General features: G+C 43.9%; 1 protein-coding gene across 6 annotated transcripts in view; it reads left to right on the forward strand.

The window, feature by feature from the left end:
- The window catches only part of RBMS3 (RNA binding motif single stranded interacting protein 3), a 2,259,106-nt gene that overhangs the window by 1,498,763 nt on the left and 740,986 nt on the right, over nt 1–19,357 (forward strand). For all 6 annotated transcript variants that reach the window (XM_069648793.1, XM_069648794.1, XM_069648792.1 and 3 more), the window contains exon 6: nt 1,695–1,774. In XM_069648793.1, the coding sequence (XP_069504894.1) occupies nt 1,695–1,774 (80 nt within the window). The remainder of the gene's footprint in view (nt 1–1,694; nt 1,775–19,357) is intronic.

Raw genomic sequence — 19,357 nt, forward strand, 5'->3', positions numbered from 1 at the left:
AAGAAAATGAATTCTCCACAGTTATGGGTTTGCTTTTGGCAATCAGCATTGCCATTCCCAATGGTTTCAGACTACTGTGTGGGTAGTCCAATGGTGGTTTTAGGCAGTGTCCTTCTGTGCCCATAACATCGGCAAAAATGAGTGGCAGCCTATTCTTCATGCATTTCCCTGTGCATTTTCTGGGAAGCTCTGGCCATCATGATGTTTTCATGTCAGTACTGCACAGTTTTGAGGTAGGGCTCGGATGCATGGGTAAATACATCCCACAGCTGATCCACTAGGGGAGAGCAGGAGTGCGGGGAGAGCAGGAGTGCCTGCACTTAGGCCATTTCAGATTTTTCTTTTCGATCTCCCCTTTTGTGAAACACTTTAAGAAACCTCCCTGACACCTTTTCTAGTCGACCATTCCACCAATAATCCCAACACCTTTATGAAACCCGTTTAGAATCCTTTTCTCACTTGGATTAGACTCCTCTGATCACAAAAAGGTGACACACTAGGTTACATCCACTGGATGTGATCGCCTGCTTTTAGCCAACACTAGGACTTCTCCACCCGACTAGTCACTGAATACAAATATCACGTGTGTGTATGTCCTGTAAGAAGGGCACTGGGACTCGCTCCTGCCTTGTAACAAGGTAATGGCAGTGTATTGTACTTTAATGTACAGCCACTGAATGTAGTCGCCTGCCTCCAACCTATTCTTGGATTAACTGATTAAATAAACAACCTGTCCCATTTCTACCTCTTCTCAACTACCGTAATGGACTAAACCTGATCTACCTACCCTAGCCAAGCCGCTAGCTGGCCATGACCCCTGCTTCCACTTACAAAATTGATCACTCCAACCATCTGTGCCCATGGAACCTGCCAAGTCAATCTGAGTCAAACCACCCCTGAGGGAAGTGTAGGAAAGTTAAGCACACCCGAAATTCGTATGGTTTGGAGATCAGACATACAGGTTTACCGGGGAATACTTTCAACCACCCCATGGTGGAAGGAAATAAAAACTCACCTGATCAACATCAACACAGGCTGAACTATGTTTCTCTCTCTCCCCTTGATCTCCTGCCTGACCAGAACTTAGCTTCTTCCCCGGGACTCCTGCTGCCTATCCCTTGTTTGTTTTATGTGCACACTGAGGCCCATTGGCGTGTGGCGCTTTACACACATTAAAATACATTAATAAAAGGGTGCATATTTAATAGACCTAAAATGAGAACAGTTTGAGCTCAATACAGATTCAACCTTGGACATGAAACACAGTATGAAAGTGTGCAAATTAAAATAAAGTGCAAATTGTGATGGATGTAGGAATATATTATCAAGTGCACAGAGGAGGTGTCAGCAAAGGGATAGATGTTGTTTTATGTTTATTAGGGGTGGAATGAGTCGAGTGTAAGGGGGATCCTGCTGTGGCAGTGGGGGCGTACAGCCAAGAAAGGTCCAGACAGTGGGAAAGCGTGAGTAGACAACACGGAATGCAGGCTAACACCATCTTATGGCGCTTCTTTTCCAAGGTGGCTGAATGGGTGCCACCTCTCCTGTGGATGCTAATACAATTGAATCAATGTATTATTATTATTATTATTATTATTATTATTATTATTATTATTATTATTATTATTATTATTATTATTGAACTGTAATGATCAATGTATCTATACTTTATCTGAACGTTGTTCTCCTTTCAGAATGGAGTCTACTGAAAAATGTGAAGTAGTAATTCAGCATTTTAACGGAAAGTACCTGAAAACGCCGCCAAATGTACCACGTAAGTATTATCTAAGCTTCCTCGCCTACGAAAACCCAGTTCTTTCTGTGCTGCTCTTTGCGATTTGTTGAGACTGAGGCAATGCTGTGCTGAGGTTTTAGCGCTTAGGAGATTGTTGAACTACTCAAGCGAGGATCAATATATTTTCCAACTTATTTCTAGTTTCATGTTACATTATGTTATGTTATAGGATGTGTAATGCGCTCCTGGTACCCGAAGGCTGATGGACGCAGACTGACAAACACAAAACAAAACTACACATGCAGCAGAACTATTAGCTGTCCGTTATCACAAAAAGCAGAGCTCTAGACTATTTTTCCTTCCTGCCATCTACACTACTCTACACTACTCTGATGTAATGTGCCCCCCTTTTTCCCAGCATAGAACGTTTAGTAACAGGTCAGGTACCAACATGAGTCTTTTGGGTTGAGAGGTTGGTTTTTGTAACCCAGGAAACACGTTCATGTTCCTCAGCCAATCAGGAGCGATGAATGGGTTGTTTGTTACAGCAGTAGGGGTTGTTTTCTTAGTATTGGAAGTTCCATGTGGAAATCCGGGGCTCCTTATCGAAAAGATAATGGAAAGTTCATAGACATAAAAGGGGATTATCATTGGATATTTTAGCTAATTATATAACTATAAAATTAATCAATGCAGCCTCTCTCATTTGTATTACAATATTGAGGCAGCATAAGATACAATGTGTCCACTTGTTTTTTTTTTCCTCCTATTTATAATATTTAGCTGTGTACTGAGATTTAACAAGAGCAACGGAAGGGAGTCCCAGTTGGAAAGTTAGTTCCACAGGTAGACGGTGAAGAAGATCCCTAGCCGGCTGGTGTGATCGTGATTTTCCCCCTTGTCCAGCATAAAGTACATTGTTGCGGTGTATAATATCATTTTATATATTGCAAATGTGATAATATTCCTTATGTTTCAGATCTAAATTCTACATGTTCACATCAGTTGTTTAACCTTCAACCACAAGTTCGGTTCCGGGATTGTACTTTCATGTCCTGTTGATTTGCAGCACTGTTGTCTTCTGTTTTGCATTGATGGCCCGCGAGGCGGTTCTTTATTTACTCTTCTTGCTGCACTGTTGTCTTCTGTTTTGCATGGATGGCCCGCGAGGCGGTTCTTTATTTACTCTTCTTGCTGCACTGTTGTCTTCTGTTTTGCATTGATGGCCCGTGAGGCGGTTCTTTGTTTACTCTTCCTGCTGCACTGTTGTCTTCTGTTTTGCATTGATGGCCCGTGAGACGGTTCTTTGTTTACTCTTCTTGCTGCACTGTTTTCTACTGTTTTGCATTGATGGCCCGTGAGGCGGCTCGTTTTTACAATTCTTGCTACACTGTTGTCTTTTTTTGCATTGATGGCCCATGAGGCAGTTCTTTCTTTACTCTTCAAGCTGCACTGTTGTCTTCAGTTTTGCATTGATGGCCCGTGAGGCAGTTATTTTTTCACTCTTCAAGCTGCACTGTTGTCTTTTTTTTGCATTGGTGGTCCTTGTGGTAGTTATATTTGTACTCGTCTTGCTGCACTGTTGTCTTTTTTTTTTTGCATTGGTGGCTCTTGTGGTAATTATATTTGTGGCTTGCTGCACTCTTGTCTTTTTTTTTGCATTGGTGGCTCTTGTGGTAGTTATATTTTTACTCGTCTTGCTGCACTGTTGTCTTTTTTTTTGCATTGGTGGCTCTTGTGGTAGATATATTTGTGGCTTGCTGCACTCTTGTCTTTTTTTTTGCATTGCTGGCACTTACAACAGTCATTTTTCGACTCTTCTTCCTGCACTGTTGCCATTGATGGCCCCTGTGGCAGTTATTTTTTTACTTTTCTTGCTGCACTGGAGTTTTTTTTTTGCCTTGATAACCCTTGCTGACTTATTTTTTAGCTCTTCTTTAGCTTTCTCATGCAACACACAAACAAGCGCCAGATGTGCCATAATTACAGTTTAACGTAATTGGGGCGATCAAATGGATATGCAGTATTCTTTCTGGTTAAAGCCTGACTAAAGTATTTTGTGTTTTAGGTGCCATCGAGATGTAAGTATAATTAGACTAAATAAGAACTAATAAGATCGCCTGCAAATATCCCCAGATAATTATCCATTATTATGAGAACAGTCACTTAAACATATTTGTTCGCTAATCACAACTCTCTTCCTACATCGGCATAGCCCACAGCAACCCTAACGACATTGCGGACTCCCTAGTCACCAGTATCCGCTACAATGAATTCAGGGCCTGATTCGTGAAACATTTTCCTATGGGATTGCGCCATTTTAAAACACTTACATGAATCAGGCCCTCAATGTCTCACCCAGGATAGGACCTGGCGTAAGAGAAAGAGAGTGGGAAACAACTAGGAGGGGCGTGGTTGGATTCTCCCATGCGTACCACTTCCCAAAGAGATGGAAGTGAGTCCTATGTACATTGTGGGGCATTAAACATCATAAGAGAAGAGGGAAAGGTTCAAGGAAGGAGAAATTTCGTGTTACTCCTGGACAGATTGACACTAATGACCCTATTCACCATGACTAGCTCAGGAGCCAATCAGGAAATGCCCTGAGCATGTCAGATATGTTCCAGCTTCTTCAGACCTGATTTTCGAAGCCTAAAACTGGATTAAAAATCCACAGCTGCCTGGAGAATATCTGTGATGTCCTGGAGCAAATCTCTGAGAATCATATGTGTACATGAGACTCTCTAAGATGCTCAGGGATTCTCCGTATTTTTCCAGTGCATATCTGTGTGAATCTGGCACAAGTCCCTCATTTAGTTAGCTCCAGTTCCCTGTCACAGGACCTTGCTGGATACGAGAATGCCATCATCACTGTGGTAGAGCTCCACAACAGCATCTCTAAAAGAGTATCGAAACCCCCCACCTTCCATTAAGGGCCGTTCTAGAGAACCTCCAAGTGGATACCATTCATGTCGTTGGTCTGATGAATCCCTGAGATTCATCTGCATGCTGCCGGCAGTGAGGACTGGGGTCTAACATTTCCCGGGCCCAGGACATTGGGTATCACTGGACGTCCCCATATTTACACTTTCTATGTCTACAGTGGCAGGCACTACCATCCACGGGTGTCACAGTGCTCAGAAAACCAGAGAGAGGGAAAAGGAGGAGTTGTGAGTTAGACGAGTCAGAAAAGTGCATGTATTCTACAAAAATTGATCCAACAATATAACAGATCACAATTTGGCTTGATTGAACACCGGTATTCCTTGATCATAGGGACTTCTCTCACCATGCAAGGTATCCTGAGGATATAACATGGCAACGGGGATGATGGCCTCCCTTGCCACTGGGAAAACCCAGAGGAAGGAGGAAAAACCCATCAAAATTTCACCCATCGATGAAATGACATAGAACCAAAATTAATTATTAAAAAAGTATTGAACGTTTAGTGTTTAAAATCAAAAAAGTTCAAAACATAAGGAAAAACAGTTTGGAGAGGTATATTTTAGAGCAGGTGAGGCAGCAACAGGAGGGTAGGAGTTCTCTAGAGTATGGGGGTGGATTCCCCTATGCTATCAAAGTGGATATTTCTTCTGTACAGTAACAGACTGCAAATGAAGGGGTTCCAGGTTGAGCTGCCGGATATTCCTTTTATGATTATGCAATATTAACAAAATATTAGCACTGAAAGCAAAAAACCTTTTAGATTTGTCTTAAATAGTTGAATAATAATAAATGTAGTTATGTTTACTCACTTCATTTACCTTGGGGGTCATTACGAGTTTGGAGGTAGCCATGGCGCTATAAGCTGCCTCCAAACCCGGGTCCGGGTCCGGTCTGACTGAATGGGGACTTACCGGGTCAATCCGACCTTGGAGGACCCAGTAAGTCTCCATTCAGTAATCCATTCCCCATTCCCATTTGAGCCCCCGTAGGGCTCAATGGGGAAGGCGCTAATAACGGGCTCGCAAATTGCGCGCCCGTTATTAGCTCCAAGGTCCCTTAACAAGACCCGCAGAGAACGGCTGGTCAGACCAGCTGTTCCTGCTGGGACCCGCTAAGGGACCTCGGAATAGGGCAGTAAGGGTTTACCGGCACTGGCATCCTTACTGGTGCCCGTAAACCCTTACCGCCCAACTCGGAATGACCCCCATTGTCTTTATCATTATTGTTCACACTACTTTCAATGGAAATTGGTTGTTTTTGACTCTTCATTATACAACTAGGTAATTTCTGGATGCATTTGTACCACTTATATCCAACAAGGTGGTCCCTAGCCACTGATGGCTGAGCATTCACCCCCTTCACTCTCCGAGCACATGCATTACACAGTTCGTATACAATGGTGTGCTCCTTGGTTTCCTCTAAGCGTTGAGTGACTTCTAATTCTTCCCAATTAGCTGCAAAGAGATTGCAGAAATGTCATTCTGGTGCACTCGCTCCCACTTCATCCATCGCACAAAGAAGCCATTGCACATGTGCACATCAAAGACCTGTCAGCTCCTTGCGTCGACATGTCATGATATTAAAGGAAAGCTAATTATCTTGCTGCAGCCGAATATATGAATCTTTAATTGTCTGAGAAGTTTTAACGTCTCTGCTCTACTCATTTACCTCCAAAGTGTTGTTTGAATGGCTTTAAATACTCTTCACATGGCTAGGATGTCTTGTCTAATTCTTGGCACGCGCCTCGTAGCATGTGGAATATGCATGTTTGGTAGTGCGCGTCCACATCCCACTGTTTTTTAGATATATGAACTCCTTACAAAAATGTACGAGCTTCACCACGCCCCTGTCGATCTTTAAAGACCTAGGACCTCATTTCATGGTAGGATCCTTGATCTATGCAGTGGTGTCCAGCTGGAGGAGGATTAGGGTGCTTGGGAATGGAGAGTGTGATCCAGGAAGGAGACTCAATGATACCTACGGTCTAATCTACTGATCCTCAAAGAAGTCGCAAATAATCACTATTCTAGAAGCACTCTATGCTATCAAACTCCAACTTTCTATCTGAACCAGACCACCAGGAGTCCTTCTCCAAAGCATTTTTCAGAATGCACTTCAATGTACCCACTGCTCTCTAGTGGCCAACACAATGAATCTAACATTATCTGTCTTCAACAGCTTCCCAAAAGACTGCCAGACCCTCTCCCTCTTACCATAATGTATTTGATCCCCTACCATACCAGGTGTCTAGATGTTTTGGACTACAATGCTCACAATCCTTCACTATTGATTCTGCTGGTAGGGGCTGGTGGGAGCTGCAGTCCAGAACATCTGAAGAACCAAAGGTTGCAGACCTCTTCACTGTACTTACCCATTATCTGGTTCCCCAAATCAGTCCCATTCACACAACCCCAATAGTCAGCGTTCAGATTAGTTTAGATAAAGTGAATTGAAGTTTATTGTAGCAATCACGCCCCAGCAAGGGGCATAAAAGGCCAGTAACAGACCACCGCCGAGACAAGATAGACCTGAGCCAAGCGAGAAGCAGGCCCCCCATCTGGTGCATGATAGCGATTTGCACCCCAGGGATTGCCTGGGGTGCAAATAGCTTATTTGTTTTTTCCCCCCAGGAGATGGGTTCCGCCTGATCTCTCAAGGGAAAAAAGGGGGGGGGGAAAGGCTGACGCCATTGGAAAAGGGACTTAGTCCATTTTCCATTTCAATGGCGGCAGTCTGGTGGGAGGAGAGCCAGGACCAAAGCACACATCTCTGGTCCAGCAGGTAAGTGGAGAGGGATTGAAGGGGTGGGGAAAGTTTATGTTTTGTTTTGGGGTGGGGAGGCAACAGGTAGAAACTCCATGTTGCGGCCCGTCATTCAAAAATGACGTTCACACCACCCGTCGAAGGACCTCGGGTAGCTAGAAACATCAGCTGGTACACTGTGTATTCTCTCCCACTGTTCCAGACACCTGATTGGCTGAGCACCCTTCCTTGGGTTCACATTTAATTTCAGTGCAATCTCAGTTTTTAGGTCAAGCCTGTGGAGCTCTTTGAGGGCTGGTGTTATGTGAAAGTCATGTTTGTGCCATTCTGGAGAGGTGGTTCTCATACTAGATGCATTGTTTTGTGGGCAGCCAGTAAATGCTAGCAAACAGACTGAGGCGAGCACTCCTTGTGTTGTTATGCCTTCGTGCCATATCGCTCTCGATTCCCTAGACAAAGTGGGACACAGAGGTGGGAATGTTAGGAATCCAGCTTCATCAACATTTGATCCTGACAAAGAGACAAGGCTCCCTATGGAGATTCTATATGGACCCAGCTAATGAGACCACTATAATTTTCATGGCGGGCACCATCAATTATCACCACTGTGTCCACCTGTGGGTACATAAGTGATCTGAGTGCATTTGGAACATTATTCCATTCTAAACTCTACACAGGTGCACCTAAATATTCAATTCACTGCCTTCATCTTGCCCAAAAAGCTATGGTTCGACTTCTTCGTAAGGACGCGTCTATCAATCCTTCCATCCATTGGCTAACCATACAGTCACGAATGTCAATCATGCCATCGATTGGCTAACCATACAGTCACGAATATCAATCCTGCCATCCATTGGCTAACCATACAGTCACGAATATTATTCAATATTAAGTGCCTTGTATTTAAGTGTGTCCATGGCCGGACCCCACCGTATCTATCTCAAGGCATCCTATTCTCTCAGCACTCACCGTCGCAAACTCTCTGATCCTGAAATGCCCACCTACTTGTGGTTCTTACAAGCTGTTGACCAGCAAGCGGCAACCATCACATCTCAGTTCTCGGCCCAAGGTCGTGGAACAACCTTCCACTCTCTCTTCATACCTTAGACTCTCTAGTTGCTTTTGGTAAGCATTTGAACAGTTGGCTTTTTTCCTAAACCTGGGTATCCTCTTGCACAAAAGAGAATTCCAGACTAACTTCCATGCAATTTTTTACTTTGTATTGCATCCATATCCAGATACAATTCATTATGTTTGGTACATGATGTTAAGCACACTACAAATAAAAAATAAATAAAACGATATTTCCTTCTGGCATGAAACATTTTACGGTGGCCCTCAGACCACAATCCTACGCCACAGCCATAAAATGATCAAAATCCAGCAGCGGGAGCATGAACACGATGCTGGATACTACGGCTCCCTCACATTGGGCCCGATGCTGACGTCCATTCTATATCCCCCATTGCAAGGAAAGGTCCCTGTGATGGAAGCCATCTTTTTCCAGACACTGCGCAAGCAAAGGACCACCCTTTGTATTCACTTGTCATGCTTCCCACATCCAATGCCATCCGAAGGGCATTGAAACTGGGAAACTGGTTACAAAGTTGCTCGCGATTGGCCACAAGGTCTAATATCAGCGACATCTCCATGGAAGGGCAAACGGGGCACATGCCTCAGGTCCCAAACATGTGAGGGGCCCCACATGGCTGCCTGATGCAAAGACATGAGTGCCCATGTTTTCACTAAACATAAAGGACACGTCATGATATTGTTTAATGTGCTGCTGAGGCTCTCATTTCGGAGCCTGCTGCCTGTCTACTGTCGACATGCAGATTCCAATTAATCATGTAATGCATTCCGTGTTCACTCTAATACAGGTGAAGTGTTTTCTACTTTCTGTGGGGGGATATATTGATCATGTGCAATACACAATGTTCACATGCATATTGATAAATTCGAGTGTCATGGTGGTGCATAGGATAGCTCAGCGTGTTGACGTTGCAGAGATCTGTGTTCACATGCCAAATCACAGCAGCAAAGTCCAGCGAGGCCGATTTAGCCTTTTCTCTCTCTGTGTGTGCATATATATACTTTGGTGACAATAAAACCTACTGTACTACACACAAATGTACCTGCATCAGATTGTGTGATTTGTACAAATGAACATATCATTATGGTATACGTCTAGAGTACATTTCCTCCTAACTAGGGTTGTAAAAACTGGGTAACTAGCCCCAACGAAAAGCAGGAAGTGTTAGTCCTGAGGGGTGATTTGGTACCCACATTTCGAGACAGTGATATCAAGGTGTTGAGGCTCTTGTCTGGGCTTTGCAACCAGATGAGCCGGGGATCCTGATCTCTTTTGTGTAAAGGTTTGACTTATATTCTGGTGGTAGTATTTTGCCCATTGCCTGCTCTTACTTTTCATTGATGCCATTTAAGTGAATGATTGGTTCTGTAATTAACACAGCCTGCCAAATGTCACAGGAACCTGTCAATCTTATTTTCCAGGATTCTTATTTGACAAAAAGATATGTTTTCTATCCTTTCTACATTTTGAAATGTTCTTCAGGACATCATGAATAACAAACCACAAGTCTGTGAGTTTGTTGTATTCAAAGCTTTACAATACAGTAAAACTTCAATGAGATTTTTAAATTTGCATCCATTAACATTCTGCTACATGTCTATTTCCTTAGATGATGGTCGAATGTAAGCTTGAATTATTTTCCCTTTGTATGATATTGTTCTATACATTATTTTAAACATATTGCCATGATGGTTTACTATGTGATTTGTATAATATCCAAGTCAGGTTTACAAAACAAAGGGCTATTTTATTTCAGGAAAGCCAAAACATTTCCACATAGTTGGACCTTGCTACATGCCAACAACCTGGAAAAATGCGGCAAAGTGCAGAAATTAAAGACTGAGTTCACATCCCAACTTCATCTTTTACGAAAGTTTGCCATTCGGGGCCTCTCTTTTGGCATTGTGCCTCATTTGTTAAAAATGGTCAGTCCCTTAACATTTCAAAATTGTCAGCTCTTGAGTGTGATTTAGTTCTCTAAATACCCTCTTCAAATTGCAGTCTATCGTGGCTTACCAGGCTGTTGTGTTGCATCATCGATAATAATAGTGACCCGCTGATGTCTTGCACACCAAAAAGTCATTGTTTTTTGCTGACTAATGGCAGAAATACTTGGAAAGCATGGCCCTGCATGCACCTGCCTTGTAGCTTCTAATCCACATCTACAATCTAGGCTATGCTATGTGTACCTTTCCTGTTGCTTCCAGTCGGTCACCAGTAACCATGCTTGAGCACTTGCTGCTGATCTGAAGTCTGTTTCTATGCTGGGGTATGTGTAGTGCTTCATTCGTGGGGGTGTTTACCTGGACTCCACCCAGGCATTTATTTCTGAGCCCCAGCACGTATTGTCTCAGACTCAGTTTGATTATGTGGTGTTTTGGCAACTGTATTATTCGAACTGCCAGTCACAGAATACACAACTATAGAATCAGAGCAAAATGTACATGATGATTGTGTTTAAAGACTCCCTTAAACATTTGTCTCATGCCAAGACAAGACGAGAATGTTATTTTCTGTGTATGTTGATTGGTATTTGTAAATCACACATCTGCTCTAGTGAGTACGTCCGTCACCACAAAAGTTGCGGCTTTAACTCCATATATGTTAACAGGATGGGGAGCGGCCATGGGAGGTGGCAACAGTGGGTGGTACGCTACCCATCTTGACGTGTAATGGGGGCGTGTTAGAAAATGTTTGAGCCATGGCACTTCTTTTTTTTACAATTTAAGCACTTGGTATGTGTATCTTTTTAATATGGCTACTGTTCTGTGCCCTGCAGGTGCACTACAGCGCCTAGGCCTTCCTCATGCTGCTATTGCTTAAATGTGTGCTAGAACACAGGTACCCTCACCATGCGCTGCTAATGTTGCACTTGAAATGCCACTTAGTTTTTTGATTCCAGCCAGGATGAAGAGCTGGAGGAGACTTGAAGGGGGTACACATGCTTATTTTAATGACTGCCAGGACCGCATATCAAGCTGCGGTGTGTGATGGCGAGGAGAAGGCACGGCCAGAGATTTTGGATACCTTCATCTCTTTGGTTTGCACGGGCCCCATCTGTGTCCACGCCCCGTGCCCTACAATGCCCCCAAATGGCCTTGCCTAATACCCATCATAAGTCAGGTTGTGGGGAGCAGTAAGCCCTGTGTCCCACTTTCACGTCCCAGCACTCTGAGCAGAATAGACAGGTACTGGAAAGGTTAAATAAACCAATGGTCATTGTACAGAGAATGCCGCCATTCTCGAACCACAGCATCTCTGCTGCAGACAAAGACAATGTTCACCCTTTGTTTCTTTTTCAAGTGCACATGTCTGAGTGGCTGAAAGTGGGCTGTTTGCCATTATGAACACATGCACCCACTCAAACAGGCGTTAAGTGTTGCCGGGACACGACAGAAATAACTGATTTGCAATGAACCGTCAGCCCCAAGAAGTGCAAACTCAATGCAACCTTTTATTCTGAGCTTAATCAGTTCAACCCTTTTCTGTGCTTTGGAGAGAATGCAGTTTTACATTTGTATGGCATAGATCACGTGCAGCATTATATGCGCAGAAATGAAGCACTCAAAATGTAAAATGATCTACTCTGTTATGTGTGTGTGGTGGGTAACGGGAAATGCATGTTCAGACACCTTTTAATTCTTCATGCATCTCTGGTGGCAACATGCCGCCAGGAGCCACAAAGTAGGAAACATGCATTTTCCTGCTATGCCCTGTCGCAAAGACACAGAGACATAGAGAAGCACAACCAAATATTTAGGTCAAGATTAAGAATGGAGATTTTATTGAAGATTAGCAAAATGTACCCGCCCTCTGAACAGGTTCTGTAGACAGACATGACAACACTCTCATCAGTTGTTGAAAATCAATGATCCTGTAGGTCGCTGTTCCGATTCGCTTATCGATTGATGGGCTTTGCACCCTGAAGTAAACTGCCCTGCGAATGGGTTTGTTTGACTGGCTGACATACCCCGGAGCAGACGATGAGGGAGGCGAGAGTTGGTGTGTTGCTGCATACTGGGACCTTCTTTGCTCTCTCGCTACCTGTTGCCTCACCGTGGCGTGGTGCAGTTCAATGTGGTGCTTTGTGGCACACATATCCCATAAGCTGTGCATCCTAGGGCTTTGAAAAGTAGTTTTCTAGGTCCCATGGGGACCTTCAGTTTTGGTCCTTGAGTCAAGACCGGTCGGGTCCTTCTAGGACCAAACTGAGGTTTCGCCAATTTCAGGCAACCATTTCATGTGTTAAGCTGCTGAAATCCGGGGAAAATGGTGGGGTGTCCAAATGTCATGTAGCCAGTAATGTCTGAGGGGTCCTAACAGGTTACTATGCAAAATGTGCTTCAGATTGGTGAAACGGTGTGGAATTGTATAAGGAATCACACTTCGCCAAGCCACAAACCCACACATTTTGACTTTGATAAAAGTAGATTAACATCAACTCAGATAGGGAATGGATGAAAGAAAAAGTATCCCAAGCAGATCTCAAATAAAGGTAAATAAGCATAAGGAATATGCCACCCTTCTAAATCCTTTCCTTTCCCTGTGCATGTGTTATTGTATGCACTTGACATACAGGCTTAAATGATGGTGCAGCAGTGATTTAGTTTGTGAAGGTCATTCAGGCAGTTTATCTTCATTTCCCGCTGTGTGTCATCAGCATCCTGGTTGATTCTGATGCTGTGTTTGCCCCGAGTGCCCCCATTGACTCCATGTTGAGTTTAAAGATGGCAGAGGAGGAAATGCAACCCTGTGAGACTCCACGGGTCACTGGGTGCTGTTGAGATTTGCAGGTGCTCATTTGAATGTGTCTTTTGGCAAGATAGGAGTCAAACCATCAAAGGACCATGGCAATGAATACCACAGTGATAGGGTGTTGAGTAGCGCTTTCTCATCCATCATGTCCAAAGCAGTAACGGGCTTGAGCAGGACCAGAAGGTACGGGTTACCTTTGTCCATGATGACGGGTACATCATCATTGACCCCGGGAGTCTCGGTGCTGCATCTTGGACAAGTAGGTTGTTTTGAATGATCTTTTTGTGTAGCAGGAGTGTGAATGTCTTTGCAATGATCTTGCCAATGAAGGGTAATTGGGTGATGGGGCAGTAGGTTGCTAGGTCGCCCATGTCAAGTGTGGACTTTTTTAGGGGGGGGGGTAGGATCTGGCCAGTTTCATGTGCACTGGAGAAGTGCCTTGCATGAGTGAGACATTGATAATGTGGAAGAGAGGAGATAGAGTGTTTCCTATGAAGTTCTTAAGGGAGGAGGATGGGAATCATTGCCCTCATAGCAGGTGACCTTCAGTAATGCGAGGATGTTTGAGATTTCTACCAGTGTCACCGTCTTGAATTTTAATAATTTTGAGATATGTTGTGGTGGCATGGTACAGGTGTTTATGGTGGGTATGATGTTGTTAAAGTGCCTTTGGATAGTGTTGATTTTGTCTGTTAAGAACATGTTGATTGCATTGTATCTCTCTGTGTATTTGGTTCCTGCAAGGGATACTAGGAGTTTGGTGCAGTACGTGGACATCTTACAGAGGGATCTGGTCTTGTTCAAGGCTTATGCTCTGGATGCTATGCAGTAATGTGCTTTGGCTGAAGTGATGAGGGTACTGCAGAATGGGCAGAGACTTTTCAAGGTGGTGAGATCTTCTTGTAGTTGTGTTTTTCTCCAGAACTTTTCTTGTTTGCAGATGTGTGCCATGCTTACTGTCAGTGGTTTCTTGTGCATACCAGAGGGCAGATGGCATGTGTTTTATGGATTTATAATTTCAATAGTGCATTGTTGTTGGGAGGGCCAGTTCTTGTGTGGGTGAGCTGGTGGGCAAGCTTGGATGAAGGAGTGAGTATGGAAGCCAGGTGGTGTATGTTTCATTCTAAGGTGTCCAGGCGTAAGGTGTGATAGTCTCCTTTTGCATTCCTCCCCATCTCTTCATAAAAGCAATTGTTCTTCCATTACCTCAATGTCCTTAATGACCTTCAAGCTATTTGTCTTAGCAAACTTGATTAAACTGTCCATCTTTTTAAAAGAACACTTGTTTGTATGTTCAGTCCATTCTTTTATTAGGCGGGGGCCGCTCTTTTCATAGGTTGTGATTGTTAAAATGCTTAACCCCTAGGTATCCTCTGTTCTTTTAAGTGCCTTTGGAGGGTCATTGCTTACCACCACTTAGAGGTCCCAAGATGTTTAAGTCTCTCTAGCTTCTCCATCTTCTGTTGGATGCTAAGGCTGGCTTAACATGTAGGCTCATTTTGTTCAATCCCAACGCTGGTATCCACTTTAAATAGAACTCTTGCAGCTGCCCTGCGTTTTGCCTCCACATCCTCTGCCACTTTGTAAGTGCCATGCTATTATGCAGGTCTATACAAAAAGGACGAGCATACTCGTCCTTGGCACTTAAGGGATTAGAGCAGAATACAATTCACTGCTTCTTCACAAATAATGCAATTATAATCATTGTACTGTTCACCCCAAAAGTGTCCCCTTGCTCCAATAGGCAACAGCAGTCGCGACGGGAACACTGCTGTTCATCTTTGTGTTGCTAGCAGAGACTCACCTCGCACACACCGTGCAACTAAAGCAGTGCCGCTGCGCGTGAGTGTTTACCACCGTGCATGAGTGTTTACCACCGCACGTGTTGGGAAATAGAAGTGCCAGAATCTTGGTTACACCAAAAGGTAAACCACGTCGCTCGCTTTCAACAGTGTCTTTGATTCAGATATAAATATACACAAATGCACGTACCTCGGGCAGGAGATGGCTGCCGCTATAAACTACAAATCCAACTTGTGGTTTCTTGTTAAAAAACAGCCTCAGTTCGAACAGGTGCCTTTTTCAGGTGCTGATTCAGTGAAAAAACCGTAGTTAAGGCAAGAGTTAGTATAATCCAACTCATCCCAATACAAATCCATGAAATCTGCTGGGTGTGGCAGGTGGTGACAATCTTAACTTGAAATGGCACCTGTAGATGCCCCCCAGTATGCTGTTCTCAATTTTCTAGCTCTGCTCTGATCTCATGTATTTTCTCATTGGCTGAACAATGGGAGGGGGGCACAGAGTTAACGCTGCTGAATTTAATGGGTTCTCTCTCTCTCTCTCTCTCTCTCTCTTTCTCTCTCTCTCTCTCTCTCTTCCCTTTTCCCTCTTTCATTTCTGTGATAGTTTCCTGGGTAATTTCCCTGTGTGATATAGCTGTGAACAACACTGTAGTGCAGGGACGTCATTTCACCAAAATGCCTGGGGTAGCGGAAGTGACATCACATGACCCTTGACCCTCTGATGACAGCACAGGTAGTGATGTCATTTGACCCCATCCCAAAGTGATATCGGGGGAAGCGATGGAACACGACCTGTCACCTGTTGACAAAACAGAAAGTGGCATCACATAGCATTGTACACTACGAAAAATATAGTTACAATATCACTATAATGTGATGTACATTTCATAAAAGAATGGATCGCCATATGTATCGTTAAGATCGGTGTCTATAGGCCCATATTACCAAATTACTGTGAATGCAAGCAGACGTCCATGACCAAATGATAATGATGTGTTATTATATAAAACTTACGATTAAGAGCTTTATATAGAAAACATATACACCCAATATCACCCAACCTGTGTTGGTACCCATGTATCGACCTCAGAATGATGAAAGGCTAAGTTGAGGCGTTTAAGAAAAGACTAAATCAGTGACTCACCCCCTGAAGTGTGCCTAAAATAAGCCTTGAATTCCAGAAAGGCACATTTGTTAGTTCTATTCTTTCTTATGTAAAGTCAGTGCTAAAAGTGTTAGACTTGTGGCACTCCTGTTCTTATTTTTCTTCTTTTTTTTTTAAGGGGCCTGAACAAGAAAGCCAGCCACTCCAGAAGTAAAGAGCCACATGGTGCTAGCCACAGCCCAGGAGCTTGCATTGCAAAAAAAAAAAAAAAAAATGATTTTTTGCTATTCTTTTGTAGAGGTCGCAAGGAGACCACGGAGGTCGCAAGGGAGACCTCAGAGGTCGCAGTTGCGACCTCTCGCGACCCCTAAATGACGTCCCTGTGGTGCCGACTTTAGCCACGGCAATCACTCCTGCAGTTTGGCTCCGTTTTTCTGATTGCCTCAATGACGCACAAATGCTCGAATATTAAAAAGTGTTCCTAACACCTACAAACCCATTTATTGGTTTTCTTCACTCTGCATATCCCTTTTGACACTCTCATATTGCCTCAATTTCCACACTCTTAACATGGACACACTTTTTTTTACTGACCACAACTTTGTGTTCCTGCAGGAATCCAGCAAGATTCTCGCAGTACAACAAAGACAATCTGATCACCTAACTATCTGGTCCTCTTTCCCCCACCCCACTTTATATCCAATCACCCCTTTTTCTGCAGAAGATTGTTTGAGCCCCTTTCTTTTTACATAAAAACTTGACTTAAGAGAGAGTTAAGTTGAAACCCGTGGGGGGAAAAAAAATGTTAGGTGAAGTGAAGTTGAAGTGATGTTAAGGTGATGCTTTATAATGTGACAACACCATAAGTGTTGAAAAGTGCCCCTTCTTAAGTCTGAACCTCCCCACTGTGCAGATCATGAGCACATTTATGACATCACAGATGACATCACTTAAGCCACCACGTATCACATCATCAATTACATCACTAGACCACTCTCATGACATCACAAATTACATCACTGATGACAGCACAACATATATATTGGGAAAGTACTCATCTGAGTAAAACATTCTCGGTCTATTGCAAGACATCCAAGACATATGGCCAACTTATTGTATAGGTGCATGTGTAATGCAAAATATCTATGGACCTGTATGGGGTTAAAGCAGACAGCCATACCCAATGACCTCCTGGGACGTGGCTGAATGCTGTGTGGAATTCTGCCAGGGGCCACTTTTGGTGGCTTGGTAGGGACACAACCATGTCTTGGACAATGTGACAACAGGCCAAGGCTGTCATCGGTGTGCTCTAGTTACCGTTATGGAACTGATGATATCATAAATGATGTCATCAGTGAGGTCATCTTTGATTTTAACAATTTGCTAATTGGCTGCTCTTACGGCGGCCACATAGGTAAGACAGCATGGTGTCCAATACTTGCCAAATTTCAAGGGTCTGTTACGTTAAACCACCGCTGTGTGTGTATAAATCGATGTGGTCTGGTTTTCCGTGTATCGCACTGGAGATTCAAACCACATTCTGAGATTCTTTCAAAATCTCCTAGGTTTTCTGAATCGTCCATGCTGGTTGTCAGCAGCTCAATCTCAGTCAATGGGAAAAATCTCTTAGGCCAAAAAAATGTCTACATATAAATGTCTGTGTAAAATAATGAGCCTTTTTGTTCATGCAAATTCGAAACATTGATTTCAAATAGGGAATACACGTATGTCTACATAAATCAGAAATCAATCGGCCAGAAGGCGGGGGGGGTGGCCCTTCAGTGCCATCTGGCATGCCCGAAAGCTCCCATCACCCGTTCAGGCCAGCTCAAAGTCTTGCAAGTGGTCATGGGTGGATAGATTGCGGGTTAGGTTAAGCACTCACCCCTGACATGGGCCAAGCCTGCTCTTCGTGCCTTTAAACCGTCATGGGTCGGTCAGCCCTTTATCCCCCAGAGGTCCGCCCATTGAGGTCCGGTAAATAAGACAACCAAAGAAGCAGACAAAAGCAATTTACTAGAAACAATGAAAGCGGTTTTGGTAAATGAAAAAGATTCGCTTATTCCAACTTGAAGGTATTATTCCCCACCCTCCCTGGGCTCACAAGCCATCTTTAAACCCTTTCTGCGGGAAGAGAATCAATTTCAGACGTCCAGGAAATGCTGCTGCCATCATGAAATATTCACACCCAGAAACTGTCTGCGCTTCGGCAGTTTGTGCCATCTTTGAAGTTTACATGCGGCTGGCATCCCCTCCTGACAGCAATAACATCCCCCGCCTGGCTTGCTTGATCATCCACATCACAACATCGGGACATCTTGTTTTTTTTTTCCTTCCCTTTTCTGTTCCCCCGCTTAAAAGTTTGTAGTCGAAGCCACACGCCTCAGATCTGCATATTTCAAAGAAGTGCTTTGTTTTGTGGGAAAAGCACATTTCTTGCAGACTAGCATTCCGTGCCTGAGGGCCCCATTACAGGCATTAATGGACTGAGCCTCTGGGTGTTATCTATGTTTAACTCCCGGAGGTTTAGTCTTTCCAGCAATCACCACCTCCTTGGCCAGGTTGTCTTAAAGGGTAGAAGGTTGCGTTTTCGCACACCCTAACACCACCCTGCCTCTCTCGTACCCTCGCTGTCCACCTGGCTCCCACTTTCTCTGATGTGGATGGTACATCCTCAGCCCTGTCATCATCAGCCATCATTGAAAGTGTAAAGGGACTATGCACAAACTCTCCTCTACGTTTTCATTGGCGGCCATGTTGTCTTGCAGGGACGAACTATTGAGAACTCTGGAGATTTCCTGGTAGGCCTCTGCGCCCTGGGCCTCCTTTTTGTAGTAACCTAATTTATTTCCACATGCTGACATAGGAAACGAAAAGGATTGAGCTTGCTGAAAATGTATATTAGACCTACTTGTCTCCGGAGGATAGCTCAGGGGCAACAAGCTTGCCTTGAAAGCACAGTGATGTGGAACAGCACAGGTTCGACCCCAGATCTGTGCTTAGAAACCTCTAGGTATTAAGCGCGTTATAAATTACCAATTGCAGTTATGGGGCCACTTCGACAATTATTTCAGTGGCCTCTTTTCAGGGTTGGACTGGGGCATACAATTGTCTTGAAGACTAATACAAAAGTGGCCCACAGTTGCAAATTGCAA

This window comes from Ambystoma mexicanum, chromosome 2q, assembly GCF_040938575.1.
Source record: "Ambystoma mexicanum isolate Mex_15411 chromosome 2q, UKY_AmexF1_1, whole genome shotgun sequence".
NCBI classification, from domain to species: Eukaryota; Metazoa; Chordata; class Amphibia; order Caudata; family Ambystomatidae; genus Ambystoma; species Ambystoma mexicanum.